This window comes from Lynx rufus, unplaced genomic scaffold (genome assembly GCF_022079265.1).
Source record: "Lynx rufus isolate CCGP_SWC_20201006 ecotype Redwood Valley unplaced genomic scaffold, mLynRuf1.p SCAF_28, whole genome shotgun sequence".
NCBI classification, from domain to species: Eukaryota; Metazoa; Chordata; class Mammalia; order Carnivora; family Felidae; genus Lynx; species Lynx rufus.
The window spans coordinates 10,599,757-10,615,554 of record NW_025814843.1 but is presented as its reverse complement, the minus strand read 5'-3'; the positions used below and the strand labels follow the sequence as shown (position 1 = coordinate 10,615,554).

Sequence of the window (15,798 nt, the reverse complement as noted above, 5' to 3'; positions counted from 1 at the left end):
AAGGGAAGAGGGGACAGGGACACCGGAGAACAGGGAAAGGGGGTAGTTTTCAGTAGGGGGCAAAAGTCGAGGGTGGGGTCAACAGAGATACATAGGCTGCTGGGTCCAGTGGGGCTAGCACGGGGCCCAAGGGTGGGAGCTGGCGGCCGAGGGGCGGCGGGGGGCAGGGGCCCTGGGGCTTCCCCTCAGCTCCAGTGGGTGGGGCGGTGAGTTGGGACCCCAGCGTCAAGAGCATGCCCCGGTGAGCGCGCTGGGGGCGCCTGCCGGTTTGGGGGTGTCTCCTCCCGGGGCGCCATGGCGGCGCTGGCCAGTAGCCTGATCCGGCAGAAGCGGGAGGTCCGCGAGCCCGGGGGCAGCCGGCCGGTGTCGGCGCAGCGGCGCGTGTGTCCCCGCGGCACCAAGTCCCTTTGCCAGAAGCAGCTCGTCATCCTTCTGTCCAAGGTGCGACTGTGCGGGGGGCGGCCCGCGCGGCCGGACCGCGGCCCTGGTGAGTGGCTGGAGCGGGGTCTCCGGGTCTGGGAGGTTGAGGCCAGGGACGCCGAAGGATGGGGCCCGACTGAGGGGGGCTCCCCGAAAGTGAGAGGTGGGGTGGGCCAGGACGACACAGCTCCTGCCAGATCGTGCCTCAGTTTCCCTTCTCTTTTGCCCATACCCCCGAGTCTCCTTGCTGTCGAGGGCAAGGGGAAGGCTTGAGGGGCTGGGTCTGGCGCTCCGAAGCCTCGCGGCTCCGGCTCGGCCCCCCACTCCTCCCCCCCCCCCACCCAACACAGGAGTCCCCACCCCCACCGTCCGCCGCCTACGTGCCGGCTCTCGCGATTCTTTCAATCCCGAGCGCAGGGGCCTGGGGGTTCCGGACGCCTGGGTCACCCCGAGGGTTTCTGCAGCTCTGGCAGCCCCGCCCCCGCCCCGGTCCTCCCGCCCCTCCACGCCTTGGCTCGGTTCCCGCTGGCCGAGCCTGCCTGGCGCGGCGCCAATCTCCCCAGCTCTCCCCCGGGTGTCCTTGCAGCTACCTCGCCAGCCCGCCCCTCTGTGCGCCCGCCTCTGTGACCTGCGCTTCGAGAGGGGAGCCGGCCACCCCCCCCATCACCCCCTCCGCGACTCCGAAGGGGGCTCCCACACGATCGGGGGACCCTCCGGCGCGAGCAGCTCCGACCCAGTACCGGGCTGGAGACCCGCTGGGAGACTGGGGGGTCGTACCACCTACAAGGGGGTACAGGGAAGTCGGCCGAGCGCAAGCGACGGGGGAAGGAGAGTTGGGAGGGTTAGCGCGTGGTCCCCGTCCAGGCGCGGCTGGCAGGAGGCCCTCTGGCCCCGCTCCCGCCGGCTCCCAGCTCCCCCAGGGGCAGCCCCCTCGTGCCCTCCTCCCCCCGCCGCCGGCCCTCCGCTTGGTACGGTCCGCAGCCCACCCTCTGAGTGGGACCCGGCCCCCACGTGACTCAGCCTGCCTCGCCGGCTCCCGGGCCCCCTTCTCCGGTTTCCTCGCTTTGGTACCGCACGTCCCCCACCTCAGGCGGGTTACCTGGCTGAAAGGGAGAGGCTGAGCCTCGGGGAGGGCTGGCCCCCCCGCGAGCCAGCAGACTGACAGACAGACAGACAGACAGATGGGTCAGTGTCAGACAGGCCGGCACTGGGCCAAGGCAAGGCCCGCGCCAAGCGAGCGGCAGCCGCAGCAGCAGGTGCTGAGTCAGCGTCAGCCCCAGCCCCACCCCCACTCCCGAGGGGGCGCCCCTACCCCGTGGTCACCTGGCCGCCCCCCACGGCCGCGAGCACACTGCCCCTTCGGCGGTCCAGCCTGGCGCCCTCCGCCCTCTGCCTTTGGATGGATCTCCCCTTCCTTTTCCAACTCTTCTCCCCTCCCCCACTGGTGGTTGAGCTGTAGGGTAGGAATTAAGCCATTTAAATAAATTTCAATAAATTAAACAGAAAGCTGGGGGTTAGAGGAAGCAGAAGGGCCCCACCCCCCAGCTTCCTCCCGAGTCAAAGAGAGGTGGCTGAGAGCGTGCTTAGAGGGGCTGAGGGCTGGGGCCCTGGGACCTGCGTCCTCCCCTCCAGTCTCCCCTGGTTCTCTCCTCTGATCCCGCCAAGTGTAGGAATGTTTCTGGGAACAGAGATGTCATTTTCAAAGATGAATGTCTCTCTCTCCAGAGCCTCAGCTCAAAGGCATCGTCACCAAATTGTTCTGCCGCCAGGGTTTCTACCTCCAGGCGAATCCTGACGGGACCATCCAGGGCACCCCAGAGGACACCAGCTCTTTCAGTGAGAGAGGAAGCCAGCTGCTGGGTGGGAGGGGAGGGGAGAGCGGGGCTAGGAGGTGGCCATCCTGTGCCTGCTTCAAGCGCTGTCATTCTCCGTCTGGCTCTTTGACACCCCCCCCCCACCACCACCACCACCAAGGGAAGCAGGGGAGCCAGGATGGGGGTCTGAGGCTCGGGACACTGATGCCCCCTCTCTCCACCCCCAGCCCACTTCAACCTGATCCCCGTGGGGCTCCGTGTGGTCACCATCCAGAGTGCCAAGCTGGGTCACTACATGGCCATGAACGCCGAGGGGCTGCTCTACAGCTCGGTGAGACACTGAGGCCGAGTGGCCAGGGGATCGCCGCCCCTGCCAGGGCTCCCCAGCTACAGCCTTAACTACCGCTAGGACTCCCTCTCCCTCCAGCTCTTGCTGATGTGCTGTTATTGCCCACCGCAGAGCACCTCCGCTAGGGTCCCTCCCATCCCTGCTGCCTGCGTAGCCCCCCAAGAACCACCAGGCTCTTTGGCCAACTCTTCCGGCCTTTTGGAACTCCTGCACATCCTACTCCCTCCAGATTTCATGGTTACTGAACTTCGCCAGACTCAGCCCGGAGAGGGGCTGGCAAGAGAGGCTGGAAGGAGAGTAGAGAGCAGGTATCTTATTCCAGGCCCCACCCCCACCTCCTGGGGGGGGGGTGCTGACCAGATGCTCCCTCGTTCCCCTTTTCTCCTAGTTTCTACACGGAGTAAGAAGTTGGCCCTCCAGCCCAAAACGCAGGGGTTGTATCCTGACTGGTTCTTTTTTTTTTTTTTTTTTTTAAGTTTACTTATTTTAGAGAGAGAGAGCAGGGGAGGGGCAGAGAGAGAGAAAGAGAGGGAGACGCAGAATCCAAAGCAGGCTCCAGGCTCGGAGCTGTCTGCACAGAGCCCGACGCAGGGCTCGAAATCTTGAGCTGTGAGATCATGACCTGAGCCGAAGCGGGACGCTCAACCGACAGAGCCACCCAGGCGCCCCCTGGCTGCTTCTTCTCGGGGCTCCCTTCTGTCCCGTGATCAGTCTTTTCGTCTCTGTCTCTGTGTGCCTTTCTGGCTCTTTGTCTTGTCAGCCGCATTTCACAGCTGAGTGTCGCTTTAAGGAATGCGTCTTCGAGAATTACTACGTCCTGTACGCCTCTGCTCTCTATCGCCAGCGCCGCTCTGGCCGGGCCTGGTACCTGGGCCTGGACAAGGAGGGCCGAGTCATGAAGGGAAATCGAGTCAAGAAGACCAAGGCAGCGGCCCACTTTGTGCCCAAGCTCCTGGAAGGTGAGTATGGATGGACTCAAGGAAAGGACGTCGGGGGGAGGGTGCTGGCGTCGATGTGAACATTGAGTGACACACAGCTAAGGTACTACGGGTGTTAAAGAGGACACCTGTTATGAGGGGTCAAACCAGGAAGGCTCCGGCCCCTGGTCCCCGGGACTTTGGGGAGCCCTTCTCCTGTGGGTTGGGATTCCCAGAGGATGGGTGTAGGGGATGGGAGCGCTTTCAAAGCGGACTCTTCCCACGTCTCTCCGTGCCTAATTCTCCTTCCTGCTCCTCTCTCTCCCCTTCACAGTGGCCATGTACCGGGAGCCTTCTCTCCACAGTGTCCCTGAGACCTCCCCTTCCAGTCCCCCTGCCCCCTGAAATGTAGTCCGTGGACTGGAGGCTCCTGGCACTTGCACGGAGCCAGCCACAGCCACAGCCTGTCTCCCAGCCCTGCTCCCAGCCCCGCCCCCACCCATGCCGCCACACTCACGCCCCGAGCAGCCAGGTCCCACCCGGTGCTCGATCCTGAGGGAGCCAAGGGGCTGGTCGTGACTCCCCAGGCTTCCCTGCTCCTCGGGCCTGGGAGTTCAGAGAGGGGGGGAGGCTGACAGTGGTCCTGGCTGATCCCTTCTTTCCTTCCACACTCACAGCCCCGCAAAGCCTTTTCCCAAGAAGGCGCCCGGGTTCCCAAAATGACAGAACCAGGACATAAATATTCCCCACCCCGGGGCTCAGCCAGTTCCTGGAGCCCTATGCCCTTTTCATTGCCACTGAACCATAGATTTATAGGTCTACTGGAGCTCAGGATCAGTTTCCTTTTTTCCCTCCTCCACCTTCTGCCTTGTTCTGGACAGGTTCTGGAACACCAGGCACCTTAGCCAGGGCCCTCTTTGCACTCAGGCTCTGGGCTGGATCCATCAGGCTTCTGTCCTTGACCCAGATGGACCCCCTGGTTTCCAGGTAGAGAGGGGCTGGGTATGAGCCCTGTCCGGCTGCTGGCCTTGGCCTGAACTAGGACCGGTCCCAGAACACCACAGTTTTAACTTTCTTATCCCAAAGACACCCACTGCTAGAGCGTGGTGTTCTAGACACGTATGGAGCCATACTTCCTCCTGAATCTCGGCTCTAGGACGTAGACCAGGACTCAGCCCTTTCCTCCAGGATGGAAACGAGGCCTGGATAGCCATATTAATGCTCATATAGAGGAAGCTCTAGACCCATCCTCCTACCTTCTCTAGTAATGCGTTTCTTGGTGAATCAAGAAACACTTCTTGTTTTTCCTAGGTTTTCTAAAAATCTGATTCTTCCTATAGAATGCTAACCTTATTTATACATGCAGTTTCTAGCTCCTGCAACTCAGCTGGGGTCCCGCCGGGGAAACAGAGTCTGAGGAAGGGCAGAGGAGTTTGGGCAGGAATCCTTGGCTCACAGTAGGGAGGTTGGGATGGGCAGGGGGCCACAACCATGGCATGTTTCGGCTGTGCTTGGGTTGGGGGGGGGGGGGGACATGAACACTTAGCTACCTCAGCAGGAATTCCTCCCAGGTCCCCTTTAAAGCTGAGGTCTTTAGGGTAATGAGTCTAGAATAAAAAGGATAAGAGGAGGGACACAACCTTGATCCCCCAGTGCAGAGACCCCAGTTCAGCAATAAGTTCCACCCCACTCCCCTACAAATCAGGCCAAGGAGGGCGAGGGCCTCTCGGGGCTCTAGACCTCATATACCCCCAGAGCTTCTAACTGACTAGAACTTGCTTCACTTACAGCTTATAACCTCAGCTAAGTTTTAGGTACCCAAAAAGGGCCTGACTAGATTTTCCCAAAAAAGCGTGGAGAGCTTGGGGCAGGCCTGGAAAAGACCAGGAAGCCACCAGTGACTAGGAGGGACACTCTGAGTAGCCTCAGACCTGGGCAGGGTAGAGGAGAGGGCCCTAAAGGGAGGGGCTGGGGCTCAGAGGCTGGTCACTTTTCCTCAGGCTCTATTTCTGGCTTGTTGCAAGAGGGGCGCATATTCCCCTCACCCACACAGACCCCGCTCAGGCTCCACCCGTCTCCTGGCTCTGCTCCCAGGGGACAGGGTCTCCACTCCATGCTTTCTCAATTAAAGACGATTTGTACAACGATTTACACGTTGTCTGTCATCTGTGGGTGGCGGGCATTGGCAGTTGCTTGGGGCGGGACCAAGTCCCAGGGGCGGGGCGGGTGGGCTGGCGGCTGCCCCCCAACAACAGGTGCACATTCCTGGGCGCCTCGTCACTTCCCCTGCGCTGGCGAACGGAGCGAAGTCACTGAGCTACGCGGCCGGGCTATGACCTCAGGGGCGCTGCTGCTGCTGCTGCTGGGGGCGCTGGGGGCACCGCTCGCCCCGGGTAAGTGCGGGCCTCAGAGGAGCAGTGACAGGACCAGGGGTCATGGCAGGGCACGGTGGCTTCACTCAGTGCCCTCCTCTTCCAGGCGCCCATGGCTCGGAGGCGGAGGGCCGGCTCCTCGAGAAGCTTTTCTCGGGCTACGATAGCTCGGTGCGGCCGGCGCGGGAGGTGGGAGACCGTGTCGGGGTCAGCATTGGCCTCAGCCTGGCGCAGCTCATCAGCCTGGTGAGGGCGCACGCCGGGGTTTGAGGTCCGACTTGCAGAACGGCTGGGGGCGTGGCCTGGGGCGTGGAGTGGCCGTCTGGGGGGCGTGGCCGGGCCGGGAGATAGGCCGTGAGCCGAGATTGGGTCGAAATCGGGCCAATGGACAAGCTGTGGGCGTGGCCGCTGGACGGGCCAGGGGTGGGGCGGGCTAGGGCGGCGAGCCGGACTGCGGGCGGATCCTGAAGTGAAGCCGGGACTCCACGGCGTGCTGGGGGGGCGGGTCTTGAGGCGGGGTCGCAGGCTGGGGCGGAGCTTGGTGCGGGACCGGGTCAAGAGACCACAGCGGCCGGAGATGCAGGGTTGGGTGAACTGCAGGCTGTGGGCGGGGCCGGGGGTGGGCGGACTGGTAGATGAATTGGCTGGCCGGGTAGACGGCCGGAAGTTTCTGAGATAGAGGCGGGGCTCAAACCAGGGCAGCATCTTGGAGGCAGGGCTTGGACCCGAGAGAGTGGGACTCCGGAAAAAGAGGGGTTTCCAGAGGGAGCTTGACCCTCCGAGCCCCTTCATTGCTCTCTATTCACGTCACCTCTACCCTTGAAATTTTTCCCTTCTAGAACGAGAAGGATGAAGAGATGAGCACAAAGGTGTACTTAGACCTGGTACGGAGACCACGTGGGGTGGGAAAGGGCGTCCCGCTGCCTTTACAATTTCCTCCAACGTCCCGCTCAGTAAGAGTATTATTTCTAAGAATCACGACCTCGGAGCACATGACCCAAAGGGAAGCTTCAGGAAACAATACGTATATTTACTATGAGAGTTGCATTCCATATTCTAATTTTTTTTCACACTTTGGGTACACCAAGTTTTTTATTTATTTTTGAGAGTGTGTGTGCACAAGCAGGGGAGGGGCAGAGAGACAGAGAGAAACACAGAGGCGGAAGCAGTCTCCGGGCTCTGAGCGGTCAGCCCAGAGCCTGACGCGGGGCTGGAACTCACGAACTGTGAGATCATGACCTGAGCCAAAGATTGACGTTTAACTAAGCCCCCCAGGGGCCGCTTATTTGATTCCAGACCCGCTGAAGTGTCGCCAGCCGTAGTTTGAAAAACACTGTTTTAGTGGCTAGTTAGTGCCACCTGCTCAGTGGGGGAAGGGGAAATTAGCCGACGGGGTCCCAGCCAGTAAAGGTGCAGCCGGGATCAGAACCCCGACTTCCAGAACCCTAGTCCCTGCCTGCCGGCTTCCCTCCCTGGCACTCCCTTCCCGGGCTTCCTTCGGCCATCCCCAGTCCCCTCCCAGCCTCCAGCCCCGGACAGCCCCTCGGTCTCTGCTTCCACAGGGGTGGACTGACTACAGGCTGAGCTGGGACCCCGCAGAGCACGAGGGCATCGATTCACTGCGCATCGCGGCTGCATCCGTGTGGCTACCGGACGTGGTGCTCCTAAACAAGTAGGGTCTTCCCAAAGACCGGGAGGTGGGCGGGGTCTCCGGAGGGCGGGGTCTCCGGAGGGTGGGGTCCTGATCCTGGCAGCTGAGAAGGCCCTTCACCCGCAGCAACGACGGAAATTTTGGCGTTGCTCTGGACTTGAACGTGGTTGTGTCCTCCGACGGCTCCGTGCGCTGGCAGCCTCCAGGCCTCTACCGCAGCAGCTGCAGCATCGAGGTGGCCGGGCTCCCCCTGGGAAGCTCAGGGCTCACAGAAACCTTGCTTCTCCCCAGAGGCTGACGCCCCTCCCTCCTCCCATATGCCCTCAACCTCACATCTCTCCCGCCCTCCTGATTTTCCGTTGTTGTGTGTGTTTTTTTTAATGTTTATTTATTCTTGAGAGAGAGCCAGAGCGAGACAGAGCGTGAGCGGGGGAGGGGCAGAGAGAGAGGGGGACACTGAATCTAAGCAGGCTCCAGGCTCTGAGCTGTCAGCACAGAGCCTGCCGCAGGGCTGGAACCCACAAACCACGTGATCGTGACCTGAGCTGAAGTCAGACACCTAACCGACTGAGCCACCCAGGTGGCCCGATTTCCCGTTGTTTCTTCTCCTCCCGTCACTGTCCCTGACTTCCAGTCTTTCTCAGTGATCCCGCTTCCGTTGGCCAAGGCCTCCCCTAATAACCTTCCAATTCGTCTGTGACCTTCCAACTCCCCCAGCACCCCCCCCCCCCGCAACAGTTCTCTGGCAGCCCTGGTGACACCCCCCACCCCACATCACTCCCCCCCCCTTCATCCAGGTCACCTACTTCCCCTTCGACTGGCAGAACTGCACCATGGTGTTCAGTTCTTACAGCTATGACAGCTCAGAGGTCAGCCTGCAGACCGCGTTGGGTCCTGACGAGCAGAAACGGCAGGAAGTGTACATTCATGAAGGGACCTTCATTGGTGAGCGGGCATGGCTCCCACGTCCATGGGCTTTATGCTTTCCGGTTTCTAACAGGCTGATAAATACCGCCCCCTCTCCACCCCCCCACCCCCCATCAGCAATGCCCGAGACAGCCTGTGGGGTCAGCAAGACAAGTTTCGCAGATATGGAAAACTGAGACTTGTTCACGTTTATCAGAGATGGGCTGCCCAACCCGGTGTCCACAGCTAGCCCCTTATCACATCAGCCACCTGAGGGTTAGGATGTGGCAGATGAAGCCGTATCTGGCACCGGTAAGGTCAGGTCCTACATCTGTGTCCCGTTCTTCTCTCTTCCCCTCTCCTTCCTCCCAGAGAATGGCCAATGGGAAATTATCCACAAGCCTTCTCGGCTAATCCAGCCTCCGGCGGATCTGAGGGGAGGCGGGGAAGGACAGCGGGAAGAAGTCACCTTCTACCTCATCATTCGTCGGAAGCCTCTCTTCTACCTGGTCAATGTCATTGCCCCGTGCATCCTCATCACTCTCCTGGCCATCTTCGTCTTCTACCTGCCTCCAGATGCAGGTAAGGGAGGGAAGGGCCCTGCCAACCTCCCCACTTCTCTCCATCCAGTAACTTCTGCCTCTTCCCTTTCAGAATCCTAGGATCTCCTTCTTGGGACCAACAAGCTCCTGGGATTAGACAATTCTCCTTTATCCTTCTCCCATTCCTGGTATCCTCCCCAGCTCACTCCCCTCTTTTCCAGACACCTACTAGTCCCTTGGCCTCCTATCCCCCTCGAAACAATAGTGACATTTTTCTAGGAGGCCGCAGAGTAACCTTGGGCAAATTCTTTCCTCTCTCTGTGTCTCAATTTCCTGATCTGGAAATGGGGACAATTGTTGTCTCGACCTGATAGGATTATTCTGAGGATGAATTGAGTTAATAGAACCGTGCCCGGCACCAAGTAAGTTCTGTGTAAGCATTAGTATTATTTTTACTATTTTTGAGCCTTGCTAGAAGTAGTATAATGAACATGTTGCATATATTAATTCAATTCTAATCTTTACAACTCCGGGAGATAAGTACTGAACTGTCTTCCCATTTTACAGAGGAAGACAAAGAGGCTGAGAGAGTTTAAGGCATTTGCCTGACATTAGGCAGTCAGAGAGAGTTGGTGCCAGCCTGATTCACAGACAGAAATCCTCAACTCTGGTATTTAAAGCACTCTTTCCTTCTCTCTGGCATTGAGTTCTCCGTCTAGAAAGGAGAGTGATCCAGCTCTAGAACACACTTCCAAATGTAACTTCTACTTCCTCCCTGAGCAGGGCAAATCTTGGAACCCAATATTATAGGACTAAAGTAGAACAGACCATAAAAGTTATTTATTTCCATACCTTCCTTGAAGTTTGAGGTGCCTGTTGTATGCCCCGAGAATAATCAGCCACCTGGCACATCCTTATATACTTTGTTTCATTTTTAGATCCTTCAAATTGCTATTTAGTTCCTTAAAAAAGCTACAAGGGTTGGTCTGTTCATTCGTGCAATGATATTTGTTGAGCATCTATAATGTGCGAGGCACTGGGGCTACCTCAGTGAATAAAAGAGACAAAAATCTCTGCCCTCCTGGAGTTTATGGTCTAGTCGGGGAAACAGCCAACAACCAAAATAAATAAATCTATTAGGGTGTATACTGGGAGAGGACAAGTCCTAAAGAGGAAAATAAAGTAGGAAAAGCGGTTAGGGAGGATGAGAATGGGGGCAGGGGTTGTAATTTAAACTAGAATGGTCAGGGGTGCCTGGCTGGCTCGGTCGGTATAGCACGTGACTCTTGATCTCAGGGTTGTGAGTTCAAACCCCATGGGGGGGGGGTGTAGAGATTACTTAGAATCTTAAGGGGCGCCTTGGTGGCTCAGTCAGATGAGGGACCACCTCTTGATTTCAGCTCAGGTCATGATCCCAGGGTCATGGGATCAAGCCCCATGGCAGGCTCTTGGTGCTGAGCATGGAGCCTGCTTACGATTTTCTCCCTCCCTCTCCCTCTCCCCCTCCCCCTCCCCCCTCTCCCTCTCCCCCTCTCTCTCCCTCTCTCTCTCTCTGTCTCTGTCTCTTCCCTGCTCATGCTATCTCTATCTCTCTGTCTAAAAAATAAAAATAAATAAAATCTTAAGGAATAGAATGGTCAGCCAGTGCCTCACTAAAAAGGAAATATTGGATCAGTATTTGAACAAAGAGTGAAGGGGTTGAGAGAATGTTCCCTGGCAGATATCTGGGGGGAAGAACGTATCAGGTGCAGTTAGCAGTGAGTGCGGACTCTGGAGTGGGAGTGAGCCTTGCGTGTTCGAGAAGTAGCCAGAATGACCGAATGAAGTAAGCGAGAAAGAAAACAGTAGGAGATAAGGTCAGAGAGTTAGCAGAAGGCCTTGTCAACCATACTAAACACTTTGGCTTTTATGCCGAAGAAGATGAGAAGCCACTGGAAGGTTCTGAGAAGGAAAGGGATGTATCTGATTTCCATTTTAACAGGATCAGCCTGGCTGCTCTGTTGAGAGAGTCAGCAGGGGTAAAGACAATGAAGCAAAGAGGAAGCCTTCTATTGTTTTTAAATTTCTTTATTTTTTAATGTTTATTTATTTTTGAGGAGAGAGAAACAGTGCGTGTGAGTGGGGGAGGAGCAGAGATCTGGGGGGGGGGGGGGCCGGGTACAGAGGATCTGAAGCGGGCCCTGGGCTGACAGCAGAGAGCCCCAGGTGGGGCTCGAACTCACGAACCGTAAGATCATGACCTGAGCAGAAGTCGCACGCTTAACCAACTGAGCCACCCAGGCGCCCCGAGGAGGCCTTTATAATAACTCAGACCTGAGGTAATGGTACTTTGTATGGATATATTTTGAAAGGAAAACCAGTAGGGTTTGCTATGGATTGGGTAGGGGTTAAGAGAGAGGGAGGAGAGTTGAGCAGGACTGAGAGCCACAGAAAAGATGGATTTGTCACTTCTGAAGTGGGAAAGGCTGTGGGAGGGGTTGGTGGTCAAGGGATTAGGTTTCGGACAGGTTAATTTTGAGATGTCTCTTGGACATCCAGGTGGAGAAGTTAAATCGGCAGGTGGCTATAAATCTGGAGTTTAGGAGAGTAAGTCCGAGCTGGAGGTTATCGTTGTAGGACTCATCTGCCTGCAGTTGGCCCTTCCAAAAGCCTGTCCTTGAGTGGGCTGGAGACATGGTCACTGATTATGCCATGGAAATCGCCTTCTGGCAAAGCCTAATCCTTCCACCTTCCTCTCTGCCCCGCAAGGAGAGAAGATGGGGCTCTCGATCTTTGCCCTGCTGACCCTGACTGTGTTCCTGCTGCTGCTGGCAGACAAAGTTCCTGAGACCTCCCTGTCTGTCCCCATCATTATCAAGTACCTCATGTTCACCATGGTGCTCGTCACTTTCTCAGTCATCCTTAGCGTCGTAGTCCTCAACCTGCACCATCGCTCACCCCACACCCACCAAATGCCCATTTGGGTCCGTCAGGTAAGATGTCCTTCTCCAATCAGTGTTAACTCTCAGTCCTAGCATTCGTCTTTTTGTGCAGGTGCCACTCCTCTCTCCTACCAACTTCACAGACCTGAGCGATAACTACGACCCCTGGTAGAGTGTTCAAGCGCCAAGGCCAGTTGGGGGTTGAAAGGTTGCACAGTCAACTTTACCCTCCTGACATTATCATGTCCTAGATCCCATATTGGCTTCATCAATACTGCCCATCCCTGGGTCGCAGGGAAACATCCTCGGGGTCAGGTCCTATCAGGGTGGAAGCCCTCGGAACTTTGTTTTCGGGGCAGGATGCCTCCAACCCACTTAAGTTAAGGCCGTGTGGTTGCACTTCCTCGCTGTGCAGCTGGGGGACGCGCGCACGCATGCGCAGGGATGGGCAGGTGGTTGGGGACGGTGAGCTACTTCCCTTCCCGTCTGAAAGCATGAGAGCGCACCCCCCCCCAACCCCCCACGACCAATATGCCTTTCTACTCAGCAGATCTTCATCCACAAACTCCCTCCATACCTGGGTCTGAAGAGGCCCAAACCTGAGAGAGACCTGATGCCGGAGCCACCTCCTGTAGCCCTCAGGGACTCTCCAGCAAGTGGCTGGGGTCGAGGAACAGATGAATATTTCATCCGGAAGCCACCGAACGATTTTCTCTTCCCCAAACCCAACAGGTAGTACCTACTCTCCGTCGCCTACAAGGAAGGGAGAGCGTGAACTACCGTTCCCAGAAGGCTGTGCAGAGGCAGGCGGCTTAAGGTCCCGGAAGATGCCCTTGAGCATCATGGGAAGTGTAGTACCCCTTCTGCCGCCTACTTTGCGGAAAGGCGGAAACTAAAGCGTAGAGGGATGGGAGGAATTGCGGAAGACTGGAGAGGTCGTCGCTGACGGGGAGAGCCTAGAGGGCCCTCTCACGTTTCGAAAACTGACAAGAATGTTGGAGGAGGGAATTGGGATGGAGCCTAGAGCGTGGCCAAACTGTCCCGCCTCTTCCAGGTTCCAGCCTGAACTGTCTGCCCCGGACCTGCGGCGATTTATCGATGGCCCAAACCGGGCTGTGGGCCTGCCTCCCGAGCTGCGGGAGGTCGTTTCCTCGATCAGCTACATCGCTCGACAGCTGCAGGAACAGGAGGACCACGACGCGGTAAGTCCAATGAGGGTGGAGCAGGGCAGGGCCTGGGTGGCCTTGGCTCCACCCGCCAATCCAGGCTCCGCCCCTAGCACTCGGTTTGGTTTCTGATTGGAAGCTTGCCTCCTTTGGTTCCGCCCCCTGTTTTCCGACTGGCTCTTCACTCCATCCATCGCCCGCAGTTTCGCTTTCCTCTGTCCCACCGCCCGCCCCTGTCTCAGAGCTCGTAGGACAGGGTAAGGGTAGCGGGCAGACCTTCCCTGGGGGTCTGCAGCTCAGGAACAGTTTACTCTGCCTACCCCCAGCTGAAGGAAGACTGGCAATTTGTGGCCATGGTAGTGGATCGCCTTTTCCTCTGGACCTTCATCATCTTCACGAGCGTTGGGACCCTCGTCATCTTCCTGGATGCCTCGTACCACTTGCCCCCTGCCGACCCCTTTCCTTGAGGACAGAGGGCCAAGACCCAGGTCCTCTGCGGGCTGCATTGAGAGTCCGGCGGTACTCTCGAGTCCTATCCCTTTCTGCCTCTCGACTCCACTAGGAATCCGGCCCTCCCAGGTCATTGCCTTTATGGGGAGCGAGCCGAAGTGGGACGGGGCCGACTGAAGCCTTGGACCCCGCTAGACATGCACTATCAGTTTATTTAGTCTTTGGTTTCTTGTAGAAGTTCCTTTGGATAGCAACACTAGCTTCCCAGTATAATGGAACAAAGAACAAGAACTAGACTGTAAGCCTTTTGAGGGCAGGAACTGTGCCTTGTTCACTGTAATAGCCCCAGCTCCTAGCACAGGTCCTGACCTATAGGATTGTAGGTGCTTAACGTCTGTTGAGTGAATAGGGTTTTTTGTTTGTTTGTTTGTTAGTGTTGTTGTTTTTTCCTGGAAGGAAATGCACCAAATAATAGTGCTTATGTTTGCATGTTGAGACTAGTGATCTTTGTTTTCACCTTTCTGTAATTTATTTTTTTGTAATAAGTATTATCTTTAGGATAAAAAAAAAAGGTTATGTCTAAAAGGATGCATTTGTAATAAGGTGGGGGGAAGAGCCCTTTAAAATCCTTCCTTCAGGTTTCAGCTTTGGTGCTCAAACTTTGGATAAGCTAAGCTATTGAACTGCTCTGGGCCTACGTTTCCACATCTGTAAAATGAGGCGAATGACAGGACCTACTCCCTTAGTCTGAGGGTCGTGTGACAAGATGGGAGCAAACGCACGATACAGCAGACATCAGAGGTTGCCAACTGGTGTGTTTTGTTTGACCTGTGTTGTTGACCTCACAGGTTTCAGTGTGAGTTCGCTACTTTAAAAGTTTGGATAGTGCACAGAGAAATTTGGATTTCCGGCTTCCCTTGGGGGAGGGAAATTAAAAGTATGGTAACACCAGGCCTGACTCCCCTGTTGGCAGCAACCTGAGGGTTAGTGGCTGCCTGGTCTGGTCAAGGTTATTTGTACCAGAATTCTTCAAAGCCCCCACCCACCTGACCCACGACTTCCCTCATTTTACTTGCCTGTCCCATTAGACAAAGTAAAGGGGAGGGGGGGGATGAGGAGTTGAAGGTAGTGGGGGGCTAGGAGTGGAAAAAGAAAGCTGGCGGTATCCCATGACTGTCACTTGTTTTGTGCGTCGGTTTCCTTTCAATTTGGAGACAGGGTTGCACCTGGTTTAAGGCGCATGGGCCACTAGCATCTTGCGCCCAGCGGGCTGTGTGAACTGGACTGAGTTCATGTTTCTGCCTGGAGGTCAGACCAAAGTCAGCTTGAGCCTGGTGGCTGCGGCCATTATGGTGAAGCACGTGGGGTCACCAGGCCCTCACGCCTCCCCGGTTGCTGGAAGCTGTGGCCCCAAGAGGGATAATACAGCTGCAGCTCCCAGGATCCCTGTGGGACCGGGCAAGCGTGTCCCTGTCCGGCCGACCCACCAGCCACGAAAACAAGTGCGCTTGGCGTACTACTGAGGAGGACAGTTTGTTTGTCTTGTTGGTTTATTGGCCTAGAGAGTTGGACACACACACAGATGCGGAGATAAATATTGGTCAGTTTCTCTAAATCTGGGTCCTCACTACATATAGAGCTATAGTCTGTAGAATTCTAAACCTTGCGTGCTGTGGCACAGAACCAGTGGCCTTCCCATTCCTCCGTCACCCCTCTTCCCAGGGAGCATGGGGAAAGAGGGCACAAACTGACAAGACCCGAATGACTTTCAAAAGACGAGATTGCAAAATCCCAAATTTCCAACCTCTGAAATTCACAATATTCAGGTTCCCCAGCTCAGATACATATTTTTAATCTCCGATTTTGCCACAATCTCATTGATTGCCCAGAACGACCACATTCTGGAAACTATTTTCCTAAATCGTCATTAAAAAAAAAAAAAAAAATGTCTACAATCTCAGTTCTCCCAAAATGTCCACAGTTTTGGAATTTTGACCTGTTCTGAAATTCGAATTGCCCGGTCCACCCTCAACTCCTTCCATTTCCTGTGCCTTTTTGCCTCAGAGGAGTGCAGGTTAAGGATCTAGGGGAAGCAATTGTAGCATCTGCTCCCTGCCTCCAAGGCCTTTCTGTCTCTCTTGTGGTTCCGCTGTGTGTATGTGTGTGTGTGTGTGTGTGTGTGTGTGTGTGTGTGTGTGTAGGTGTATATATATATGTGTGTGTAGATATATATATAAAATTTGTGTGTAGATATATATATGTATTTTTTATTATGTTCTTTTTTCGCAGT

General features: G+C 56.2%; 2 protein-coding genes across 2 annotated transcripts; both read left to right on the top strand.

The window, feature by feature from the left end:
- Window positions 1-294: 294 nt before the first annotated feature.
- Window positions 295-3,922, top strand: FGF11 (fibroblast growth factor 11). The gene is made up of 5 exons (XM_047090031.1): window positions 295-487; window positions 2,146-2,256; window positions 2,462-2,565; window positions 3,344-3,542; window positions 3,835-3,922. Exons 1-5 carry the CDS (start codon window positions 295-297, stop codon window positions 3,903-3,905), a joined length of 678 nt encoding a protein of 225 aa, XP_046945987.1. The 3' UTR covers window positions 3,906-3,922.
- Window positions 3,923-5,832: 1,910 nt separating this feature from the next.
- Window positions 5,833-15,528, top strand: CHRNB1 (cholinergic receptor nicotinic beta 1 subunit). The gene is made up of 11 exons (XM_047090131.1): window positions 5,833-5,893; window positions 5,979-6,118; window positions 6,712-6,756; window positions 7,435-7,544; window positions 7,650-7,758; window positions 8,321-8,468; window positions 8,802-9,011; window positions 11,720-11,943; window positions 12,443-12,624; window positions 12,947-13,094; window positions 13,385-15,528. The coding sequence occupies exons 1-11, from the start codon at window positions 5,833-5,835 to the stop codon at window positions 13,523-13,525; spliced, it is 1,518 nt and encodes a 505-aa protein (XP_046946087.1). The 3' UTR covers window positions 13,526-15,528.
- Window positions 15,529-15,798: the final 270 nt, after the last annotated feature.

Coding starts and splice junctions, on each gene's coding strand:
- CHRNB1 (XM_047090131.1), top strand. CDS start 5,833: ATGACCTCAGGGGCGCTGCTGCTGCTGCTGCTGGGGGCGCTGGGGGCA. Junction 6,119..6,711: donor TGGCGCAGCTCATCAGCCTG/GTGAGGGCGCAC, acceptor TTTCCCTTCTAG/AACGAGAAGGATGAAGAGAT. Junction 7,545..7,649: donor GACGTGGTGCTCCTAAACAA/GTAGGGTCTTCC, acceptor CTTCACCCGCAG/CAACGACGGAAATTTTGGCG.
- FGF11 (XM_047090031.1), top strand. CDS start 295: ATGGCGGCGCTGGCCAGTAGCCTGATCCGGCAGAAGCGGGAGGTCCGC. Junction 488..2,145: donor GCGGCCGGACCGCGGCCCTG/GTGAGTGGCTGG, acceptor CTCTCTCTCCAG/AGCCTCAGCTCAAAGGCATC. Junction 2,566..3,343: donor AGGGGCTGCTCTACAGCTCG/GTGAGACACTGA, acceptor TTGTCTTGTCAG/CCGCATTTCACAGCTGAGTG.